The sequence below is a fragment of the Oncorhynchus clarkii genome, chromosome 4, assembly GCF_045791955.1.
Source record: "Oncorhynchus clarkii lewisi isolate Uvic-CL-2024 chromosome 4, UVic_Ocla_1.0, whole genome shotgun sequence".
NCBI classification, from domain to species: Eukaryota; Metazoa; Chordata; class Actinopteri; order Salmoniformes; family Salmonidae; genus Oncorhynchus; species Oncorhynchus clarkii.
Window position 1 is genome coordinate 38118290 of NC_092150.1, and position 24843 is coordinate 38143132.

General features: G+C 42.3%; 1 protein-coding gene across 1 annotated transcript in view; it reads right to left on the reverse strand.

Moving 5' to 3' along the window:
• Positions 1-24843, reverse strand: part of LOC139406790 (collagen alpha-1(XXIV) chain-like) — a 185092-nt gene that overhangs the window by 59099 nt on the left and 101150 nt on the right. The window contains exons 25-31 of the mRNA XM_071149826.1: positions 20378-20431; positions 16432-16485; positions 11088-11141; positions 10072-10125; positions 2524-2577; positions 2283-2327; positions 495-539 (exon numbers count right to left, since the gene is read on the reverse strand). Coding sequence (XP_071005927.1) covers positions 495-539; positions 2283-2327; positions 2524-2577; positions 10072-10125; positions 11088-11141; positions 16432-16485; positions 20378-20431 — 360 coding nt within the window. The remainder of the gene's footprint in view (positions 1-494; positions 540-2282; positions 2328-2523; positions 2578-10071; positions 10126-11087; positions 11142-16431; positions 16486-20377; positions 20432-24843) is intronic.

Here is a 24843-nt window from a genome sequence, read left to right on the forward strand (position 1 = left end):
TAAGCACAAACGCAGATCTTTCCCCTCGTTGCAAAGACCATTTGTACATTAAAACATCTCAGTCTCCGTTTACCGCCACCAGGGACACATGAGAGTAGAAGCACACCGCAGCCAGGCAGGCCTCAAGGTCTGGGCACTATGGGACAGTCTGTCACATGTGCCTGCACGCACACACACGAAAGAGCCCACATGCACACACACACACACGCGCGCACACCCTTCAATTTATCCCTTTGACTCTCGGTTGTTTTAATCAATCAAATGTGTCTTTCGCACACACCTTGTTGTTTCAGTGCACCTTTTTAATGAGCGCTTATATTACAGGTAGGAAGCTGTAGTGGACATTCTTTATAGGGCCAGGACGTTTATTATGTCTCATGTAGCTGTGGTGTTGTTGTACACAGTGATAGGTATCTTTACCTTCTAGAACCTTTCAATCAAACCCGTCAAAGGAAACGGAGATACTACAGGTGAATGTAATGCAAGGTACTCACAGGTTTCCCTGGTAGACCTCTCTCCCCTGGACCGCCAGCTTTCCCCTGCAAGAGGAAAAGGTATGGAATAGATGGGTCAGGGACGACAATTGCATGATGAATGTACCAGTACCATCCCTAGTGGACTAAATGCACCTGTTGGTATTATGTAAGTCTTATGGATGTCTTCCATTGTTCCAGGATATCCACAACTTAGTGGAGGTACTATAGTTCACCTGTTAACATTACTGCTCCTAACTGAACTGTCCTCTGTTAAAGGAAAATGCCACTGAAGATAGATTAGAGGAGATGCTTTATTGTCCAACTTTCAACAGAAATGTATCCTTTTGCGGTCATAATACTATGACATAGGACATCAAAGAGTCAGCGATGTTGCAAGTGCACTGGTCCGTTATGTTAAGAACCACGACACTCATCTAGATTCATCCAAGTACCTCCCCTGACTCTCCATCCGAGCTTTGGGTCTGCCGTTTTAGCCAATGGCTCTACCCAATATACAGGATGTGTTTTTAATGAAATCCCCCAACCTAATTGGAGACAATTGACACTAGCAAATATAAAGCCAGGGGTTGGGTGTTTTATGTCTTTAGCTCAGGTCTCATCCCTGTGAGCTGGAGGAGGCTGTTTATTTGACGGTAACGCGACACAGCCTTCAGAAGAATGGCACACGCTGCAAATAAAAACTTGAAAGTCTAACGATCTCCGGATCTTAACGGCACGCTCAACCTTAGCTCATGGCGTCCCATGGGTAACCTTTTTATTCAAACGTAGGCATGACATATGTTTAGTATATTGGGGGGGGGGTTTCAACGGCACCTACACATATGGGCCATTGACCATGTTTTCTGCGATATTCCTGCCTTGAGAGATGTGTAAGTTAACGGAGGGTCTAGTGTGCCAACATGGCTAACTATCTTGGAAAGTATTTGTAATGTTGTACTTATTGTTAACTTGTTGTACTTATAGCCCAACAGACTCCCATTTACTCCTTGGAGGAGAGCGCTCCTTGTCCCGGAATCGCCCAGAATGCACCGCGCAGCCCATTGACGTACAGTAGCACGGGCAACGTTTCCCCATCTCCTCAAAAGTATATCTGCCGTTGCGAATGTCAGACTCATCAATTTGTAGGTTGAACATGGTGAGATGTAGACTTCTAAATGTATAGAGTTTAGTTGATTTCACAGCTAACTAGCTACGTCACATGCTGATATTGTCTTTGGTATTATTGTGTTTGCTAACCAGCTGACCATTGCATTGTGGATTTTTGTGGTCGACTTGAGCTGCAACAGATTTCCACAACAATTCTCCATGTTGCTACCAACCTCACTACTACGCCAAAATGAAACATTTGTTCACAAAAAACATTGTTCTTCAGTGTTATTTAACACCGTAAATTAAAGGAATGAGTGCTTTTGGGTGAATTTTCCCTTTAACAGTGGGGTCTGTTCTGCAGAATGATTTCAGGAGCAGGGGTGACAGGAAGTAGCCGTGCCTCATTCTGGCCTGTCATTAGTCAGGTGAACCAGAAAGGACTTGCTGTTGAGATTCAATTATGTTTAGTGGTCTCCTGGAGCCTTTTCCATGTGCACTCTAGTCAGTATAAGGACAGAGGCATCTGCAGAAACATGCTCAGTGACACACAGGAACAAACTCGCACACGCACACACACACACATTGTGTACACATTGCTGATGTGCTAGGTCTGGGGACAAGACATTGTGGCAGAAAGTAAAAGCTTCACTCCTTCAAGTCACACAGGTGACCCCCAAAATAATTCAGAGTACTCACAATGAACCCAGGCTCCCCTTTCTTTCCTCCTTCACCCTGCTCTCCCTGCAAAGGAGAGGGGGAGAGACATCGAGAGGGAGAGAGAGCGATAGAAAGAAAGAGAGAGACATCTCAGTGAGGCAGCAATAAGATACTTTTAATCAGGTCAAAGTGCACAGAACAAGGTTTTCAGGTAGGTTAAATGAGGACATACATTATATTATTATTTGGAGGGTGAAAATATGTTTAAAATAGTGTTTACCTTGGTGCCCTCAGGCCCTGGTTCCCCAAGTGGACCCTCTGCACCCCTCGGCCCCTATGACACGGAAACACAGCTGCTTAGTCATGTCTGTGTGTGTGTGTGTGTGTCCCGGGTCTCTATGACACAGAAACAGCTTAGTCCTCTCTGTAACCAACTCTGTTTACAAACCACTCAACCATCACATCACACAACGGCACTCGTATATACAGGCAACACACCCACCCACACACACTCACAGCTACTTAGTAGTGTACAATATGGGATATGGGGGCATTGGTGTTGAGAGCAGCATATGGGAGCAGTGTAGTGTGCAGGCCTTTTTTTTCTTTCTTTGAACACATGGGAGTTCCATAGAGACAAAACAGACGGATCACTTAATATCCACAACCTGGGAGTAATCACCTGACCCCCCCCCCCCAAGCACCAAACCCTCTCTGCAGCCCCAGATAAGAGGGTGGAGATAGCCATCTTTAAATTAGACCCCTCCAGGCTGCTTTGATGCTGTGCTCTTCCTGTTCTGTCTGATTGGACTGTTGTGTCCGTTCCTCTTTGTGTCACTCCCTGAGGTTCTAACATTCCTCTCCTGCCTCACAGGTAGGGGTTTCCAGCAACCCCATCTCCCCCCCCTCTCTCCCCCCCCCCCCCCCCCCCCCCCCACTCTGTCCTCAATACATAAAAAGCCACATTCAGTCTTAAGAAGTGTGTGTGTGTGCTTTACTGGACTGTGCTGCTCTGTCTGCTTATAGTGGACTCTGCTAAGCTACACACGACATTTACCTTGGTTCAGGCCAAAGATACACAGCGGGAAAATAAGTCAAACAGAGTCAAAATATGTGTTTTCTTACTCATAAAACTATTCAACACAGCTATGTGAGTGAGTGGATACATTGTATGGGTCTCCGATGTCCACCTGGCTTTCAAGGCCAAGCAAAATGATAGCAGAGCCACCTCTAGTCAGGCCAAATCAAAAAAATCATAAATTGAATAGCTGAATTGGAAATTGCAACTTTTTTTTAACTTGATCCTAAAGCTGTAGGCTACAGTTGGGTGAACGGCTCATTCAGGTTAGTTAACAAGCACTATTGTAAAAGCCTCATCCAGTCAGTTATATGGCTTAGCACAGAAGCCTCTGTTCAAGTTCACACACACACGTATCATTTATACAAAATCTTACTCAAATTCTATCCCGGTTTGAATTGGTCAATTGAGTGAGCCAAGTGAGATATCAAAGCCAGAGATAGCCGAGAGATATTACACATTGTGAGGTCAATGAGGACAACTGAAAGACACAAAGACGATTTTATAATATGGTTCCAGAGTTAATTAAGCAATTAACATCCCATCATGCTTAGGGTCAAGTATAAAATGCCCAGTTGCCCATTATTGTGGTTACCATAGCTAGAAGAGATCTCAGTGACTTGGAAAGAGGGGTCTCAAAGGAGCTAAAGGGTTGTGTGTGTGTGTGTGTGTGTGTGTGTGTGTGTGTGTGTGTGTGTGTGTGTGTGTGTGTGTGTGTGTGTGTGTGTGCGTGAGTGTCTCAGTCATCAGATCTCAACCCAATTTAACACTTATGGGAGATTCTAGAGCTGGGCCTGAGACAGCGTTTTCCAACACCATCAACCAAAACACCAAATGATGGAATTTCTTGTGGAAGAATGGCGCCGTAACCCTCCAATAAAGTTCCAGACACCTGTAGAATCTATGCCAAGGCGCATTGAAGCTGTTCTGGCGGCTCGTGGTGCCCCAACGCCCCATTAAGACACTTTATGTTGCGTGGCTTCCTTTATTTTGGCAGTTACATGTAGTTACTACTGGGTCATATCTACTATTTGACTGCAGGTAATATCTTGTATAGTTATGTAAGATCATCAAACGGAGCAATAAAAAAATACATTCCTGAGACCAAGCCATCTTCCCAGACTGAATTGCTCTCAGGGATAATAAATCAGAGAGAAAGAGATAAGAGGGGTGAAAGTAAAATATTCCTGTTGGCGTTTCCTTTATTTTGGCAGTTATCTGTAGTCTAGGAACAGACAGAGATCCTCTGTATGCTCCCAGCCTGTAGTTACTACTGGGTCACATACTATTCCTAGAATGCACTGTCTCTTTGTCCTACCGTACACTGTGACATAATGCATTGTAAACGTAACATAAGGAATACGATTCTTCCTGATCTAGGCCAAATTCAAGTGTGCCACATTGTATCACCCAAACTTTATGTCTTTATAGCTCGGAGGGTGAACCATAAGAGAAGGCCATAAGTAGGGTTAAGATAACAACTGTGAGATTGGCCCCGTGGCGGCGTAGACCGGCAACGACCTGAGCCGTTTCGCTTTGCTGCTGTACAGTACTTTAGCCTGTAGTACACGAGCGATAAACACTGGAGTATACAGTCATGTATGTTTATTTCAGAACAGATGTTCCCAAAATACCAGAGGGCATTCAAATCATTACCAACACTACGCTTTCCTCATTTACTGTAACAAAACACTCTGGTGTTCTGGTTCTACAAGTTCTGTGGTGATCTAGATGTAGTGTGTATTGTGATTCAGCGGAAAGATCAGATATGTCTATTAGCCATGTCTGTTTAGGAAGGGTGATTGAGGAGAACTATAGTATGGCTTAACAAAACAAGAAATGCTACCAACCGCATGGAGACGCAAGTGTGGTTTATAGTAAACACTGAGCATACAGTCAATGGGATGTGTGTGTGTCATGTGTTATGAGTGTGTGTCAGCAGAGAAACATTTGTGGGAATCATAGCCTGTGTAGGAATGTTTGTACCAAGCTAACATGCTCACATTAGCACAATGTGGGCAAAATGCGGGCTAAAATATTTGCCCCAAGCTCGTTTGTTCATCCGCTCCACGTTGGCCCCCCAAGGCATTTGCCCAGTGTGGCCAGCCCATATCTGGTGAGGGCAGCCCTCACTTTGCCTGAAATAAGCCCTTCATTTCCTAGCAAACATGCCCACATTGGCACGATGTGAGCCAAATGCAGGCTAAAATATTTGCCCCATTTAGGCTTACCAAGTTGTTACATACACTAGATATGTTTTTTTAATAGAAACTATTAACCTTTTACACTCGTGGGATTTGAACTATATGGATAGGGCTAAATCGAAAGGTTTCTTACAGAACATTATATAAAAAGCACATGCGTAACTATGGTAGAAATTGAAAAGGAACAGTTTGGAGATTATGGGAAAATTATTAGCCCAAAGATGAGGACAGTTCACCTCACACAAGACTGAATCCAAACGTTGCACTTTTGATCTGATGTGCATTTTACATTTGCTGTAGTTTTCGATGCATTTGTTGATAACGAAATATGGATACAGACTATTTGTCCTACCTCGGGTCTTGCCACTAGCCTATAACTGGTGTCTCCAAGTGGCCACACACCTTTCCAAAGCACTTTTATGACTGAAAGAAGAGTCTTCGACGTGCTTTTTTGAGCTATGGGTGCTACTGCAACACAACCCTGCATCCCGGCCATCACACAATTACTGTTGTTTTTTACGCAATCCCCGGTCCATTATAAATCATACTTTGGGTCAGGTAGGTAATCGTTTTAAAGTTTGTTAAATTGCCAACATGACTAGAGTTATAAAATACGATAATTTAGTGTTACACTTTCACAATGGAAACAATTTGATTTGATAATGCAATTCAGGGAAACAGATAATACTTTTGGTGCGTATAGAAAGCGGTCATGTGTGCATTCAGGTGAGTGTGCCGTGGCGAATTCTCTTCTCAATAGACAAACATAGGCTCATGCTGTTCTGAACAACCCAAGGTATGACGCCATGTCCTATTGTAACTGACATAGTGATCATAAACGTTGACACTGTAGATGACATGAGTTTTATGATATGGAAATGTGAAGTGCACATTTGGACTCATGGGTGTTTGGCTTGCTTTGTATGACGGTATTTATTATAATCCTCTACATCTCATCTTTCAATATACATCGAGTCCTCTTCATTCACAGCATTTCCATCAGTCTGACAACAAAACATTTTGCTAAACTTGCCCAATTAGCGGGCGGGATTAGGACAACTTCTTGTCGCGGTAGGTGCTCAAGTTCAGTACAGCAGTCAGTCAAACCCATACAGCGCTGTGGAGCGCAGAGCCAGAGCTCTGATGTCATGTAAAGCATGTTATTGTAAAGCCACAACGTTCCAATTTAGGTGTTTATCAGTGCCCATATCTGCCATTGAGTGCAAAGGGCTACGGTTATCATATGTCACATGCACTTATTTAAGTATTTTTAAAGACTTAATAATTGGCAGTGTACAAAATCATAACAAATTTTAACATCACGCAAACAGAACACTTCAACTGGAACGACACTCTCGGTAGGTTGCACAAAAGAACTGGCGGCAGGCAGCGTTGCGGGTTAAGAGTGTTTTGCAAGTAACCGAAAGCCTGCTGGTTTGAATCCCAAAAGCTGACTAGGTGAAAAATCTGTCGATGTGCCCTTGAGCAAAGCAATTAACCCTAACTGCTCCTGTAAGTCTCCCTGGATAAGAGTGTCTGCTAAATGGTAAAATGCAAACCATGACCACAAATATTCTATTCTGCCTCAAACTGGGTGGTGTGGGTTAGCCTGTGTTGGGCTTGGTATAGGCTGTCAGGGGTTCTCTAACTTTCTGGCACCGGGAACCCTTTTGTAATAGCAAATTCATCAGGGACCCCCTCAGCAAAGGTTTTAAAGGCCCACTTCTTGGCATCGGATAGAACATTTAGCCGAGGAATGGGCCTGGAGAACTGTAACCACTCTTAAATTTATAGACGGCTATGGATGCAGGGACTGATATAAAAATGATCGTTTTACCAATGTTTTGAGGCTCTACACTGTTTGTTTACATTTACATTGTTTACATTGAGTAAAACAAGCTTACATTTTGGGCTCTGTTGGAGTACCACAGTTAAAACTCAGCCCCTGCGGCATTTATAAATTATATTCTTCAAGAATCAATAGGTAAAAAATGGCCGCAGCAACTAATGATTCTAGCTTTAAATTACAGTGCATTTATGTTAAAAAATATATATATATAGAATCATTGGGGATCACAAGAATTATTACATTGTAAAATGTATAATTGGTGGAGCACTGTGGATACCAATATTCCCGTGAGCTTCCCAAGGCCAGGTTGCCCTTTGTTAATAACATAAATTGCAGATTACTATTATTACATTGTATTGTATTTTATTTTATTATACCCTCTAAACTTATTCCACGGATCGCTTGGCCTAAATTAGTTTAATCTGTTGTTTGGAGAAATATTAATTTAATATTTTAATGTAAAAATATACACTACTGTTCAAAAGTTTGGGGTCACTTAGAAATGTCCTTGTTTTTGAAAGAGAAGCAATTTTTTTTTGTCCATTAAACTAAAATACAATTGATCAGAAATACAGTGTAGACATTGTTAATGTTGTAAATGACTATTGATTCTTTCATGGAATATCTACGTAGGTGTACAGAGGCCCATTATCAGCAACCATCACTCCTGTGTTCCAATGGCACGTTGTGTAAACTAATCCAAGTTTATCATTTTAAAAGGCTAGTTGATCATAAGAAAACCCTTTTGCAATTATGTTAGCACAGCTGAAAACTGTGGTCCTGCTTAAAGAAGCAATAAAACTGTCCTTCTTTGGACTAGTTGAGTATGTGGCGCATCAGCATTTGTGGGTTCGATTACAGGCTCAAACAGAAACAAAACTTTCTTCTGAAACTCGTCAGTCTATTCTTGTTCTGAGAAATGAAGGCTAGTCCATGTGAGAAATTGCCAAGAAACTAAAGATCTCGTACAATGCTGTGTACTACTCCCTTCACAGAACAGCGCAAACTGGCTCTAACCAGAATAGAAAGAGTGGGAAGCCCCGGTGCAAAACTGAGTACGAGGACAAGTACATTAGAGTGTCTAGTTTGAGAAACAGACACCTCACAAGTCCTCAACTGGCAGGTTCATTAAATAGTACCCGCGAAACACCAGTCTCATCAACAGTGAAGAGGCGACTCCGGGATGCTGGCCTTGCAGAGTTGCAAAGAAAAAGCCATATCTCAGACTGGCCAATAAAAATAAAAGATTAAAGATGGGCAAAAGAACACAGACACTGGACAGAGGAACTCTGCCTAGAAGGCCAGCATCTCGGAGTCACCTCTTCACTGTTGACGTTGAGACTGGTGTTTTGTGGGTACTATTTAATGGAAGCCAGCCCATGCCCACCTTGCTCCCCGAATATGGTGCCAATGGGGTCATGTTTGCTGGATATGGAATGAATAGATCTTGTTCGTGTGCTTCAGGTGAGACAGGAGAAGGAGACGATGAGAGAGCAGGAAAGACTGAGGGATGAAAATTTAAGTGAGAGTGCTAGCGGACCACAGTGAAAGTGAGTGCGTGGTGACTGGGCACTCTGCGTCTCCCGTTAGCATGTCCTCTTTACTTCTCTCTGCTGATATAAATAGACATTTGGATGGAACACTGCAACCGACTTGCCATGGCACCGACTGGACTGGCCCCTGGCAGGAGTGCCAACCCACATTGGCACCACGGACGGGCAGAGGCACTTACTCTACTACCTAGTCACTGAAGCAGAGTGCCCAGTCACCTCACACCCTCGACACAGTAGTCTAAACCAGTGTTTACCAAATCCTGGTCCTCTAGTACCCCAACAGTACACATTTTTATGTAACCCTGGACAAGCACACCTGATTCAACTTGTCAACTAATCATCAAGCCCTCGATGAGCTGAATGAGGTGTGTTTGTCCAGGGCTACAACAAAAGTGCGTAATGTTGGTGGTACTGGAGGACCAGGGTTAGGAAACACTGGTCTAAACCATCATCACTTGTGAAAGGATTTACAGTAAATTTAGGAATCTACAAGGGAGACGTCTACAATATCCCACTTTAATAAATATCTACCCACAGACCAGTACAGACACAGTAATCTTCTGTAGAAGTCCCTGCCCACGTAGGGTTACAGTATAGTGAAAAGATCTCAGTCAACTGATTTAGAGTCAACAACGGTGATACTACTGCTGATAGACAGGCTATCTTATGCAGTGTCACACAACAGATCATACGATTCCATTAGCTTTGATCATGTCAAATATGTCAAGTCCGTGGTTGCTATGTACAGTACTGTATCAGTGTACTGTAAGTGCCATACTCCTTTCAGGCCACAAGATGTCTCACCAGCTCGACATTAACGCCTGAGCGCTGTCATCTCTGGCTCACTTCTTTACGGTGCTCGTAAAACAATTGTCAGCATCTAATAATGTGATAATAGTCCCAGTGAAGAATAAACACACGCTGTTTAAATCACCCTCACCTCTCATCCTCAGATTAACTGTTCTGGGATGAAATGTTACACTGGTGTTTGATGAGGTAAACTCAGGGTTATGGTTTAGGGTTGAATCACGGTTAGGCTCCAGTTGTCCATCATAGCTCACATTGTTACGTATGACTCATCAGGTAGAACTGAACAGAGTGGTGTAACAGAGTGGATGGGGGAAAAAACAAGAGCTAAACTTACCCTTCTGCCCTTTGACCCAGGGATCCCAGGTGTACCCCTCTGCCCCCGAGGACCCTGGGATGTAGAGAGGGATGGAAGAGGGAGGCAGGGGGAGAGTGGACAGACAGAGAGAGAGAGAGATAGAGCAAGAGAGAGATGGGGAGAGTTGGAGAGAGAGAGATTGTTATGGAATGTCTTCAAGAGAATTCATGACCGTTCAATTCAGTTGCACGGTCACAGGTGAGACGTTATCCAATCAATTACATAGAAATTCAGACTGTTTCTGTTTGAAATGGAGCAGAAGATCATCTACACGGTGTGTGATCTGATCGCCCAGCTATGGATGTGGACGCTGCAGAGGATGTTGTATTAAGTCAGAGTGTTTATACGGACTAAATGAGGCTAAATGAGCATTGTCTATCTACTGTATATAAAATCTATCAACCTTACCCGGTCGCCTACAGACAGTCTAAATGAGCAAGAGGAAATTAGCTGCTATACAGTGCTGTTTGACAATCAGTCTAGTGAAGTACTGCCTTTGCGGAAGAACAGACATTAATGTGGGGAAAGAGGCTAATTGATATTGAATTACCCAGTGAAATGTCAAGTGTTAAGAGTGCAAATCAAGGAGAAGGAAAAAATATAATTCATGACAAATCTTCCCACTCGATTTAAGCATTCGTATTAATCCCGCAATTAAAGTGTTTACGATAGCTTAGACCAGACATAAAATAGGAATCAGGGGAGTCAATGTATTTCATCCCTTCACTCAATTAAGTTCATCACTTATATGTGTCACACGCCCAACTGGGAGGAGGAAAATATAACTACTCTTCTCCTACAAGCGAGCACTCACAGGGAGGGAGGAAGACAGACCCAGAGAGAGAAAGAGAGAGAAAGAGAGAGACAGAGAGAGACAGAGACAGAGAGAGACAGAGAGCCTGAGGGGATGAGGAGGATAGAATAAACCATCCTAACATTCTATAAAGTTGGATCCAAACACAATTCATATCCTAGTTAAGTTGATGAACACTTACAAGTGGGCCTTGCAGACCGACGTTACCGGGACCTCCGGGTAAGCCTGGATACCCCTTGGACCAAAAGAGAAACCACAATAAAGGACAGACAATTAGAGAGAAAAGTGAAGTACGGTTGAAGTCGGAAGTTTACATACACTTAAGTTGGAGTCATTAAAACTCGTTTTTCAACCACTCCACAAATGTCTTGTTAATAAACTATAGTTTTGGCAAGTCGGTTAGGACATCTACTTTGTGCATGACACAAGTAATTTTCCAACAATTGTTTACAGACAGATTATTTCACTTACAATTCATTGTATCACAATTCCAGTGGGTCAGACGTTTAAACACACTAAGTTGACTGTGCCTTTAAACAGCTTGGAAAATTCCAGAAAATGATGTCAAGGCTTTAGAAGCTTCTGATAGACTAATTGACATCATTTGAGTCAATTGGAGGTGTACCTGTGGATGTATTTCAAGGCCTACCTTCAAACTCAATGCCTCTTTGCTTGACATCATGGGAAAATCAAAAGAAATCAGCCAAGACCTCAGAAAAAAATTGTAGACCTCCACAAGTCTGGTTCATCCTTGGGAGCAATTTCCAAATGCCTGAAGTTACCATGTTCATCTGTACAAACAATAGTACGCAATTATAAACACCATGGGACCACGCAGCCGTCATACCACTCAGGAAGGAGACGCATTCTGTCTCCAAGAGACGAAAGCTTTGGTGCAAAAAGTGCAAATCATTCCCAGAACAACAGCAAAGGACCTTGTGAAGATGCTGGAGGAAACAGGTACAAAAGTATCTATATCCACAATAAAACGAGTCCTATATCGACATAACCTGAAAGGCTGCTCAGCAAGGAAGAAGCCACTGTTCCAAAACCGGCATAAAAAAAAGCCAGACTATAGTTTGCAACTGCACATGGGGACAAAGATCGTACTTTTTGGAGAAATGTCCTCTGGCCATAATGACCATTGTTATGTTAGGAGGAAAAAGGGGGAGGCTTGCAAGCAGAAGAACACCATCCAACCCGTGAAGCACGGGGGTGGCAGCATCATGTTGTGGGGGGGCTTTGCTGCAGGAGGGACTGGTGCACTTCACAAAATAAATGGCATCATGAGGGAGGAAAATTACGTGGATATATTGAAGCAAAATCCCAAGACATCAGTTAAAGCTTGGTCGCAAATGGGTCTTCCAAATGGACAATGACCCCAAGCATACTTCCAAAGTTGTGGCAAAATGGCTTAAGGACAACAAAGTCAAGGTATTGGAGTAGCCATCACAAAGCCCTGACCTCAATCCTATAGAACATTTGTGGGCAGAACTGAAAAAGCGTGTGCGAGCAAGGAGGCCTAAAAACCTGACTCAGTTACACCAGCTCTGTCAGGAGGAATGGGTCAAAATTCACCCAACTTATTGTGGGAAGCTTCTGGAAGGCTACCTGAAACGTTTGACCCAAGTTAACCAATTTAAAGGCAATGCTACCAAATACTAATTGAGTGTATGTAAACTTCTGACCCACTGAGAATGTGATGAAAGAAATAAAAACTGAAATAAATCATTCTCTCTATTATTATTCTGACATTTCACATTCTTAAAATAAAGTGGTGATCCTAACTGACCTAAGACAGGGAATTTGCACTAGGATTAAATGTCAGGAATTGTGAAAAACTGAGTTTAAATGTATTTGGCTAAGGTGTATGTAAACTTCTGACTTCAACTGTATGTGCAGAAATACATATGCAAATGAAGATGTTAATTCTAGTGGACTGGGGGCCATGTCATTTTTCCTTGATTTATTGAGAAGCGTCTCCCCTTCAGCGCACTAAGCTCAAACTAAGGCCAGAGAGCGTCACAACAAGAGAAAAGAACATGACGACGACTTCTGGTTCGTACAGGGAGCAGTGTGTGTCCAACGTTGTACAGAAGTATGGCAACAGTCAACTAACGGAGAATTGCTGAGCTCAGCAAGAAAATCTTTAAAGAGAAACTCCCTCCCCATCTTCTCAAAACAAAACAATGTTAGAAAAGGAGGTTGACATCAACACTGAATTATTCCCGAAGCCCTGGACTTTGTGGTTCTGCTCCTCTGAAGTGTGGCTGTGTGACAGGACAGGAAGATTTGGCCAGGGCCACCATCACTTATCCGACAGGGAGCCAGCCAGGGAGCCAGCCAGCCAGGGAGCACAGGAAAGGGGACCAAATCCACAAACCTGGACCTGTCTGTCTACCTGTCCACCACAAGCTGTAGGCCAACTAGGGACATGACATGGGGCTCAGCCTCTCTGTCTCTTTACCAGACATACACAACAGAACAGTACAGCACTCAAAGAGCTCAGCTACACTACAGCGTTCACAGACAGACACGACATAACCAAAGGGAGACAGAGACACAGGTCACAGACAGAGAAGAGTATTCACAGACAGAGAGCTACAGGTCAGAGCGACAGAAGAGAAGATCATTCACAGAGCCCCCCAGGGGAAGAGCTGGAACACAGCATTCATACTAACTAATATGCAGGACTGACTAAGAACCTGGAGGCTCCAATTGAGTGATTCCTCACGAAACCAGGACAAAAAAAGACAAATCTTTTGGGGATTTTCACAACATTTTATCAAGGAAATTATCCTTTGGAGGAAGGATTGTCGACACATATCTGAAATTTGTATTTAAAAACATAATTGAGAAAGAATTTATCAGAGTCTGCATATTTGTAACATTTTGGCCTTACTCAGGCTTCCTTTAAGACACCATCTTGATTAATCTGTAGGTGCTACAAAACAACAATTGGTGTCAAATTAAGCATTACGGGTGGCCTTGTAATATGTAGTATTTTGATTTCAATTAAAAAAAAATCAAGTCATTTCTGAACATTGAAAAATATAAATATGAATATTGAAAGAAAAAAAAATGTTGATTTGGCAAATTGTTCAACATTATATACTCATAGGGGAATGTCAACGTTCCAGTTGGATCTATTTTATGGTCCAAGCTGCAAGCATTCTAGTAATTTGCAGGATGTGCAATGATACACGTGAAAGGAGAGCCGTGTGATAGTTTACATTTCCTCCAATGCCAATTGCTCTGTATAAAATTGGCCATAACTTTAAAACTAGCAGAGAACCTACTCTGGAACTTTGATATGCTCAAATAGTATATTATGTTCAACATTAATATTGAGAAATTAGATAAATACAATTTTTATTTTTTTCAATAGTTATGTTCATATATTTCAATATTCATACATACAGTACCAGTCAACATTTTGGACACACCTACTCATTCAAGGTTTTTCTTTATTTTTGTAGAATCATAGAGAAGATATCAAAACTATGAAATAACACACATGGAATCATGTAGTAGCCAATAAGTGTTAAACAAATCAAAATATGTTTGACATTTTAGATTCCTCAAAGTAGCCACCCTTTGCATTGATGACAGCTTTGCACACTCTAAGGCACTGCATCTCTGTGCAAGAGGTGTCATTACAGTCCCTGGTTTGAATCCAGGCTGGATCACATCCGGCCGTGATTGGGAGTCCCATAGGGCGATGCACAATTGGCCCAGCGTCATTCGGGGTAGGCCGTCATTGTAAATAAGAATGTTCTTATCTTTGACTTGCCTAGTTAAATAAAGGTTCAAACATTTTTTAACTCAACCAGCTTCACTTGGAATGCTTTTCCAACAGTCTTGAAGGAGTTCCCACATACACTGAGCACTTGTTGGCTGCTTTTCCTTCAGTCTGCGGTCCAACTCATCCCATACCATCTCAATTGGATTGAGGTCAAGTGAAAGTAGAGGCCAGGTCATCTGATGCAGTACTCCATCACTCTCATTCATGGTCAAATAGCCTTTACAAAGCCTGGAGATGTGTTGGGTCATTGTCCTGTTTAAAAACAAATGATAGTCCCACTAAGTACAAACCAGATCGCATGGTGTATCGCTGCAGAATGCTGTGGTAGCCATGCTGGTTAAGTGTACATTGAATTCTAAATAAATCACTGACAGTTTCACCAGCAAAGTACCCTGACACCCTCACACCTCCTCCTCCATGCTTCACGGTGGGAACCACACATATGGAGATCATCCATTCACCTGTCTCACAAAGACACGGCGGTTGGAACCAAAAATCTCAAATTTGGACTCATCAGTCCAAAGGACAGATTTCCACCGGTCTAATGTCCATGTTTCTTGGCCAAAGCAAGTCTCTTCTTCTTATTGGTGTCCTTTAGTAGTGTTTTCTGTGCAGCAATTCGACCATGAAGGCCTGATTAATGCAGTCTCCTCTGAACAGTTGATGTTGAGATGTGTCTGTTACTTGAACTCTGTGAAGCATTTATTTGGGCTGCAATTTCTGAGGCTGGTAACTAATGAATTATCCTCTGCAGCAGAGATAACTCTGGGTCTTCCTTTCCTGTGGCGGTCCTCATCAGAGCGAGTTTCATTATACTGCTTGATGTTTCTTGCAACTGCACTTGAAGAAACTTTCAAAGTTCATGACATTTTCTGGATTGACTGACCTTCATGTTTTAAAGTAAGGATGGACTGTCATTTCTCTTTTGCTCAAATGCATTAAGAAGGAAATAAATTCCACAAATGAACTTTTAACAAGGCTGTTAATTGAAAGGCATTCCAGGTGACTACCTCATTAAGCTGGTTGAGAGAATGCCAAGAGTGTGCAAAGCTGTCATCAAGGCAAAGGGTGGCTATATATATTTTGATTTGTTTTACACTTTTTTGGTTACTACATGATTCCATAAATGCTATTTCATAGTTTTGATGTCTTCACTATTATTCTACAATGCAGAAAATAGTAAAAGGAAAGAAAAACACTTTAATTAGTAGGCGTGTACAAATGTTTGACTGGTACTGTGTATATATATAAAAAAATATATCGAAATCAAAATACTACTCATATAACAGAGCAAGCGGTAAACCTTCATATGACAGACATTTTTGATTTGTAGCACCTACGGATTAAACATAATATTGGCCTTGGTAAGGCCAAAATGTCATAAATATGCCAACTTTGGTTAATTATTCATCATACTTGTAATTACAAATGTCAAATATATGTCAACAATCCTTCCTCCCAAATGGCAATTCTATAGTTTAAATTTCATGAATATCCCCCAAATCATGCTTTTTCAGTGTCCTGGTTTCGTGAGGAATCACTCAATGACAGAATATGGAACACTAAGACAGCTACTCAGGCCTGAAAGCCAAAGATATGAAATAGCATTCCTACTCAGAGATGGACCACAACTACATCATTCACAGACATGCAATGCCACTAGCGCAACAGTTCCAGACACCCTCGCTAAGTGGTGTATACGTAGACGTTCTGTACCTACCCCGGACCCCTTCTCGCCAGGAGGACCCAATGGACCTGCAGGACCACGACCTCCCTGAGAAACAGAAGACACAGGAAAGGAGAGGGATCATTAACCCCTAAACCAACCTCAACGGGGCGGCAGGTAGTTCAGCGGTTTCGAGCGTTAGGCCAGTAGCCGGAGTTCGAATCCCTGAGCTGACAAGGAAAAAAGATCTGTTGACGTGTCCTTGAGCAAGGCACTTAACACTAACTGCGCCAGGGTCGCCGTTGATCTTTTTTTAAATGATTATTTAACTAGACTAGTCAGTTATGAACAAATTCTTATTTACAATGACTGCCTAGGAACAGTGGGTTAACTGCCATGTTCAGGGGCAGAAGGACAGATTTTTACCTTGTGAGCTCGGGGATTGACGATCTAGCAACCTTTCGCTTACTGGCCAAACACTCTAACCACTAGGCTACCTGCCGCCCCAATAGCAGACCCAGGCTGTGACCCCACTCTCAGGGAGAGTTGGGAAATGCAAAAAAAACACATTTATAACTCAAACAAGTATAAATATTATTATTATTAACCTTCATACATCAAACCACCAAACCCCACCACCTACCGCTGCACTTACAGCTCTTAAACCCAGGCCTTGAATCGATGGGAAAACTCCACCCAAAAACGATATTTTGGTATTTATTTCATTAGTCCATTCTTGACAAAGACCCAAAATGTTTTGCTTGTCAGCAATCAAGTTTTGAAGCTATGCAACTTTCAAAATACTTTCAGTTTGCATTATATGATGGTGCATTTCTGCATCATATGATCAAACAGAGAAGGATACTACAGTAAGTTAGCTAGCTGGTTATGCCTATCCAACTCTGGAACTCTTCCAAGTCAGGGTAAGCTTTTGCTTTTATAAATGTATTGCTAAACAGCTTTCTGACTGTAGACTGTACTGCATGATTGTAGCTGGTTTACTAACGCATTAGTTCTAGTACTTGGCTTGGAAAGTTCTTTTTCACCTTGTCACAGACAGCTGATGTGTTGTGCACTGAAGTCCACAAGCGAAGGGAAAAGGTGAGAGGAGGAGAGCGCATAGATAGTTGCAATAAGGAGTTACAGTGCCTTGCGAAAGTATTCGGCCCCCTTGAACTTTGCGACCTTTTGCCACATTTAAGGTTACAAACATAAAGATATAAAACTGTATTTTTTTGTGAAGAATCAACAACAAGTGGGACACAATCATGAAGTGGAACGACATTTATTGGATATTTCAAACTTTTTTAACAAATCAAAAACTGAAAAATTGGCCGTGCAAAATTATTCAGCCCCTTTACTTTCAGTGCAGCAAACTCTCTCCAGAAGTTCAGTGAGGATCTCTGAATGATCCAATGTTGACCTAAATGACTAATGATGATAAATACAATCCACCTGTGTGTAATCAAGTCTCCGTATAAATGCACCTGCACTGTGATAGTCTCAGAGGTCCGTTAAAAGCGCAGAGAGCATCATGAAGAACAAGGAACACACCAGGCAGGTCCGAGATACTGTTGTGAAGAAGTTTAAAGCCGGATTTGGATACAAAAACATTTCCCAAGCTTTAAACATCCCAAGGAGCACTGTGCAAGCGATAATATTGAAATGGAAGGAATATCAGACCACTGCAAATCTACCAAGACCTGGCCGTCCCTCTAAACTTTCAGCTCATACAAGGAGAAGACTGATCAGAGATGCAGCCAAGAGGCCCATGATCACTCTGGATGAACTGCAGAGATCTACAGCTGAGGTGGGAGACTCTGTCCATAGGACAACAATCAGTCGTATATTGCACAAATCTGGCCTTTATGGAAGAGTGGCAAGAAGAAAGCCATTTCTTAAAGATATCCATAAAAAGTGTCGTTTAAAGTTTGCCACAAGCCACCTGGGAGACACACCAAACATGTGGAAGAAGGTGCTCTGGTCAGATGAAACCAAAATTGAACTTTTTGGCAACAATGCAAAACGTTATGTTTGGCGTAAAAGCAACACAGCTTATCACCCTGAACACACCATCCCCACTGTCAAACATGGTGGTGGCAGCATCATGGTTTGGGCCTGCTTTTCTTCAGCAGGGACAGGGAAGATGGTTAAAATTGATGGGAAGATGGCTGGAGCCAAATACAGGACCATTCTGGAAGAAAACCTGATGGAGTCTGCAAAAGACCTGAGACTGGGATGGAGATTTGTCTTCCAACAAGACAATGATCCAAAACATAAAGCAAAATCTACAATGGAATGGTTAAAAAATAAACATATCCAGGTGTTAGAATGGCCAAGTCAAAGTCCAGACCTGAATCCAATCGAGAATCTGTGGAAAGAACTGAAAACTGCTGTTCACAAATGCTCTCCATCCAACCTCACTGAGCTCGAGCTGTTTTGCAAGAAGGAATGGGAAAAAATTTCAGTCTCTCGATGTGCAAAACTGATAGAGACATACCCCAAGCGACTTACAGCTGTAATCGCAGCAAAAGGTGGCGCTACAAAGTATTAACTTAAGGGGGCTGAATAATTTTGCACGCCCAATTTTTCAGTTTTTTATTTGTTAAAAAAGTTTGAAATATCCAATAAATGTCGTTCCACTTCATGATTGTGTCCCACTTGTTGATTCTTCACAAAAAAGTTTTATATCTTTATGTTTGAAGCCTGAAATGTGGCAAAAGGTCGCAAAGTTCAAGGGGGCCGAATACTTTCGCAAGGCACTGTATATACACAACGAGCAAAGTGATCATGCCGTTGTTATGTGGCTGCTATGAAAGTGTGCTAGCGTGTGATTTGGGAGTGTATTCATTCCGCCGATTCCGTTAAAAAACTGTTCTTAAACTGAAGCAAACAAAATGAAACGGGGATAAACATACCTGCATTTGTCCAAATAGAAACTCTCATTTGCAACTGGTTGACTAATGATTACACCCTAGATCAGCTAGATATGTGCGAGGTGGCATTGAATGTGTCACTGTGTGTAAACCTTGATTACTCAAAGATCTCTCGATGAAAGAAAACTTTCATTCATTGGCTAGATTGTAGCAACCTCATGATGGGTACAGAGAAAATTTGAGTATCACGTAATAGCCTAAACCTATCGATGTTACATTGAACTGGGTGAATGGAATATGAATGACAGTCATCCAACATGCTGTAAAAGAAATAAGACCCTGCTCATGAAAACAAAATCATCCTCCCTCATCTTAAACGGCACTGACCACCACTGGTTTTCAGCACAGGAACTAGTTGGGAAACAGCCTCCAGGGTGTCTCTCTCGTCATACAGCATCAGCACTTAAAATGACTCACTTATGACCCAGCCCTGTGTGTGTAGTATGTGTGTGAGTGTGTGTTTGTGCACGTTTGCTTGCTTTGCAACAAAGTGGAAAAGACCACTTTACATTGCAAGTTATATTTCAATGTGTGACATTGACATGGCTGGTTTACTGAAATCTACATTTTACATTTGAGTCATTTAGCAGACGCTCTAATCCAGAGCGATTTACAGTTAGTGCATTCATCTTAAAATAGCTAGGTGGGACAAACACATACTGTATCACAGACATAGAAATATTTTTTTTCTGAAATAAAGTAGCTATCAGTAGAGTTGGAACTAGAAAGTGTGTGTGTGGGGGGGGGGGGGGGGGGGGGGGGGGGGGACTGCAAGTGCCAGTTCAGGTTATTTATCTATTTTCTTTTTGCCAAGAGACTAGAGGTGGGATCGGGTTGGGGGTGTAGGGTTTGAACATAGCCTGAAGGCAGGGAAGGGCAGTTCCTCTTTCTGTTCCGTAGGTAAGCACCATGGTCATGTAGTGGATACGAGCTTCGACTGGAAGCCAGTGGAGTGTGCGGAGGAGCAGGGTGACATGAGAGAACTTGGGAAGGTTGAAATCTAGACAGTAGGAACACAGCAATGTACTTTGACAGCCTAATGGCCCTAAAAAAAAACATGCTACCTTTTCACCGGCTTCTCCTACTCCCCCTGACATCCCGATCAGGCCCGCTGGACCCTGCAAAGGAGAGAGAGAGAGAGAGAGAGAGAGAGAGAGAGACAGAGAGAGAGAGATCAATAGTATACAAACATCCGGGTAAAGTATGTCTATTAGAGGAGACATGATCCCCACCCATCAGTATGTTCATAGAGGTCATAGATAACTATGTAATGGTGATGTAAGGATGGGGAAAGAACTGCAATCACATGCTTGTAAAAGGAAATTACATGAAGGAACCAGGGAAAATCCCTCAATGAAATTTGAGCACATTAAACTGAACAAATGTAATTAATTAGTATATGCAATGTTTTATGTTGTTAAAAAGTAATGAGGCAATGCAAATCATGTCAAATGCTAATTTGGTGTTGTATGAACAAGGCAATAAAAACAGACATTCTTTTCACAGTATTCACAAGCCATATTCCTAGGCTACACACTGCTGTGGATAAAGAAATTAGAGGCATATACACTACGTGACCAAACACATGCGCATCGAAAAATCTCATTCCAAAAGCATGAGCATCAATATGGAGTTGGGCCCATCTTTGCTGCTATTTCAAATTCCACACTTCTGGGAAGGCTTTCCACTAGATGTTGGAACATTGCTGCGGAGGCTTGCTTCCTTTCAGCCACACGAGCATTAGTGAGATCGAGCACTGATGTTGGCCGATTAGGCCCGGCTCACAGTTGGCATTCCAAATCACACCAAAGGTGTTCAGTGGGGTTGAGGTCAGGGCTCTGTGCAGGCCGGTCACGTTCTTCCACACCAATCTCGACGAACCATTTTTGTATGGACTTCGGTTTATGCTTCGGTTTATGCACATTGTCATGCTGAAACAGGAAAGGGCCTTCCCCAAACTGTTGCCACAAAGTTGGAAGCACAGAATTGTCTAGAATGCCATTGTATGATGTAGCCCCAGAACATTATTTCTCCTCCACCAAAGTTTACAGTTGGAACTATGTATTCAGGCAGGTGGCATTCTCCTGACATCCGCCAAACCCAGAATCATCCGTCAGACTGACAGATGGTGAAGAGTGATTCATCACTCCAGAGAATGCGTTTCCACCGCTCCAGAGTACAAAGGCGGCGAGCTTTACACCACTCCAGCTGACACTTGGCATTGAGCATGGTGATCTTAGGCCCGTAAACGCAATATGCTCCCGCAATAATATACCAAGTACACTATATACAGTTGAAGTCAGAAGTTTTCATACACCTTAGCCAAATACATTTGAACTCAATTTCACAATTTCTGACATTTAATCCTAGTACAAATGTTCTGTCTTAGGTCAGTTAGGATCACCACTTTATTTTAAGAATGTGAAATGTCAGAAATAAAAGTAGAAAGAACCATTTATTTCAGCTTTTATTTATTTCATCACATTCCCAGTGGGTCAGAAGCTTACATACACTCAATTAGTATTTGATAGCATTGCCTTTAAATTGTTTAACTTGGGTCAAACATTTCAGGTAGCCTTCCACAAGCTTCCCACAATAAATTGGGTGAATTTTGGCCCATTCCTCCTGAAAGAGCTGGTGTAACGGAGTCAGGTTTCCTTGCTCACACACGCTTCTTCAGTTCTGCCCACATATTTTCTATAGAATTGAGGTCAGGGCTTTGTGATGGCCACTCCAATACATTGACTTTGTTGTCCTTAAGCCATTTTGCCACAACTTTGGAAGTATGCTTGGGGTCATTGTCCATTTGGAAAACCCATTTGCGACCAAGCTTCAACTCCTGGATGATGTCTTGAGATGTTGCTTCAATATATCCACATAATTTTCCTACCTCGTGATGCCATCTATTTTGTGAAGTGCACCAGTCCCTCCTGCAGCAAAGCACCTCCACAACATGATGCTGCCACCCACGTGCTTCACGGTTTGGATGGTGTTATTCTGCTTGCAAGCCTCCCCCTTTTTCCTCCAAACATAACAATGGTCATTATGGCCAAACAGTTCTATTTTTGTTTCATCAGAACAGAGGACATGTCTCCAAAAAGTATGATCTTTGTCCCCATGTGCAGTTGCAAACCGTAGTCTGGCTTTTTTATGGTGGTTTTCTTCCTTGCGGAGCAGCCTTTCAGGTTAAGTTGATATAGGACTCGTTTTACTGTGGATATAGATACTTTTGTACCTGTTTCCTCCAGCATCTTCACAAGGTCCTTTGCTGTTGTTCTGGGATTGATTTGCACTTTTCGTACCAATGTACTTTCATCTTTAGGAGACAGAATGTGTCTCCGTCCTGAGTGGTATGATGGCTGCGTGGTCCCATGGTGTTTATACTTGCGTACTATTGTTTGTACAGATGAACGTGGTACCTTCAGGCATTTGGAAATTGCTCCCAAGGATGAACCAGACTTGTGGAGGTCTACAATTTCTGAGTTCTTGGCTGATTTATTTTGATTTTCCCATGATGTCAAGCAAAGAGGTACTGAGTTTGAAGGTAGGCCTTGAAATACATCCACAGGTACACCTCCAATTGACTCAAATTATGTCAATTAGCCTATCAGAAGCTTCTAAAGCCATGACATCATTTTCTGGAATTTTCCAAACTGTTTAAAGGCATAGTCAACTTGGTGTATGTAAACGTATGACCCACTGGAATTGTGATACAGTGAATTGTAAGTGAAATAATCTGTCTGTAAACAATTATTGTAAAAATGACTTGTGTCATGCACAATGTAGACGTCGTAAAACGCTGGCCAAAACTATAGTTTGTTAACAATAAATTTGTGGATTGGTTGAAAAACGAGTTTTAATGACTCCAACTTAAGTGTATGTAAACTTCCGACTTCAACTGTATACCAGGAGCTGTTCCAGGCCCGCCACGTCTGTTGACACATCCAGCTGTAATCCATAGAATTCACTGGCTTGTATGCGAAGCAGTAATTGTTTCAAAACATCTCCTGCCATGTCACTGGTGCGTTGTGAAATTGTCTGTATAGTTTTTTTTTTGCCTTTTCCCCCAGCAATGTCCCAGTCATATCTGTGGCAGAAAGGAATAATGAAGTCCTCCACAATGGTATGGGGCTTGCCTGTCCTAGCCACTCGGTAGCTCACCATATAAGACACTTCTAGCCCCTTCTTATTAAATGGTATCTGTTGATTTTATACATGTCTACCTACTCAAAGGTTATCTTAATTCTCGCTCAAAAAACTCCTGTGGTTTATTTTTCAAATTGGCTTGTTTTGTTTCTAAATGTCTGTGCAAGAGTGAAGGTTTCATCGAGTTGTGAGATAGTACTTTTACACAGATAACACACTGTGACTGGAGAAAGGCACTACTCCCAATGTAAGTGAACCCCAAATCAATGTAGTTCTCATTATATTTACGCCTCTTCGATGGTCCAACATCCCAGTCTGTTGTTCGTTGCTTTCCCGGGCTGCATCAGATTCACAACTGTTAGTGTTCATGCTAGCTGGGCTAACAACAAATGTAGAATTACTGATGCTAGCATTGGATGTGCTCGTGGAAGCAGAACAACTTGTGTCGTCGACAGGTGCAGGTGTAGTACTGCTGGAAGTAGCAGTACTACCAGTAGGTATGTGTCTCTATGGACGCAGGTTTTTACTAAATTGACTGTTTGAAAATGTGAAGACAATTATCATTATTATTCTTTATGTGAATCACATTTTTATTTGGCGTACCCCCGGACGGCATTGCGCATACCCCCTGGTATGGCCATTGCTCGGCATCTGACCGTAAGGCGCTGCAGAGGGTAATGCACACGACCCAGTACAACACTAGGGTCAAGTTTCCTGCGATCCAGGACCTATATACTCGGGGAGGTGTCTGAGGAAGGCCCAAAAAATTGTCAAAGACTCCGGTAACCCAAGTCATAGACTGTTTTCTCTGCTACCGTACGGCAAGCGGTACCAGAGCGCCAAGTCTAGGTCCAAAAGGCTCCTTAACAGCTTCTACCCCCAAGCCATAAGACTGCTGAACAACTGATCAAATGGCCACCCAGACCTATTTACATTGACCCCCCTTTGTTTTTACACTGCTGCTACTCGCTGTGTGTTATCTTGCATAGTCACTTTACCCCTACCTAGATATAAAAATTACCTCAACTAACCTGTACCCCCACACATTGACTCAGTACTGGTAGCCCCTGTTGTTATTTTATTGTGTTACTTTAAATGTTTTACTTTAGTTTATTTAGTAAATATTTTCTTAACTCTATTTCTTGAACTGCATTGTTGGTTAAGGGCTTATAAGTAAGCAGTTCCCGGTAAGGTGAACTACACCTGTTGTATTCGGCACATGTGATTGATTCAACCTGGGCTGATTCTACACTGTGTTCTGCCACCCAGCCCTTTGTAGTAGGCCTACAGCAGCAGTTCTACTCTCACTAGAAGAGTGTTGCCACATCCTACTGTCCTTCGCCTAAAACGCTGGCTAACAAAGAGAATGCGGGCTGATGTAAAC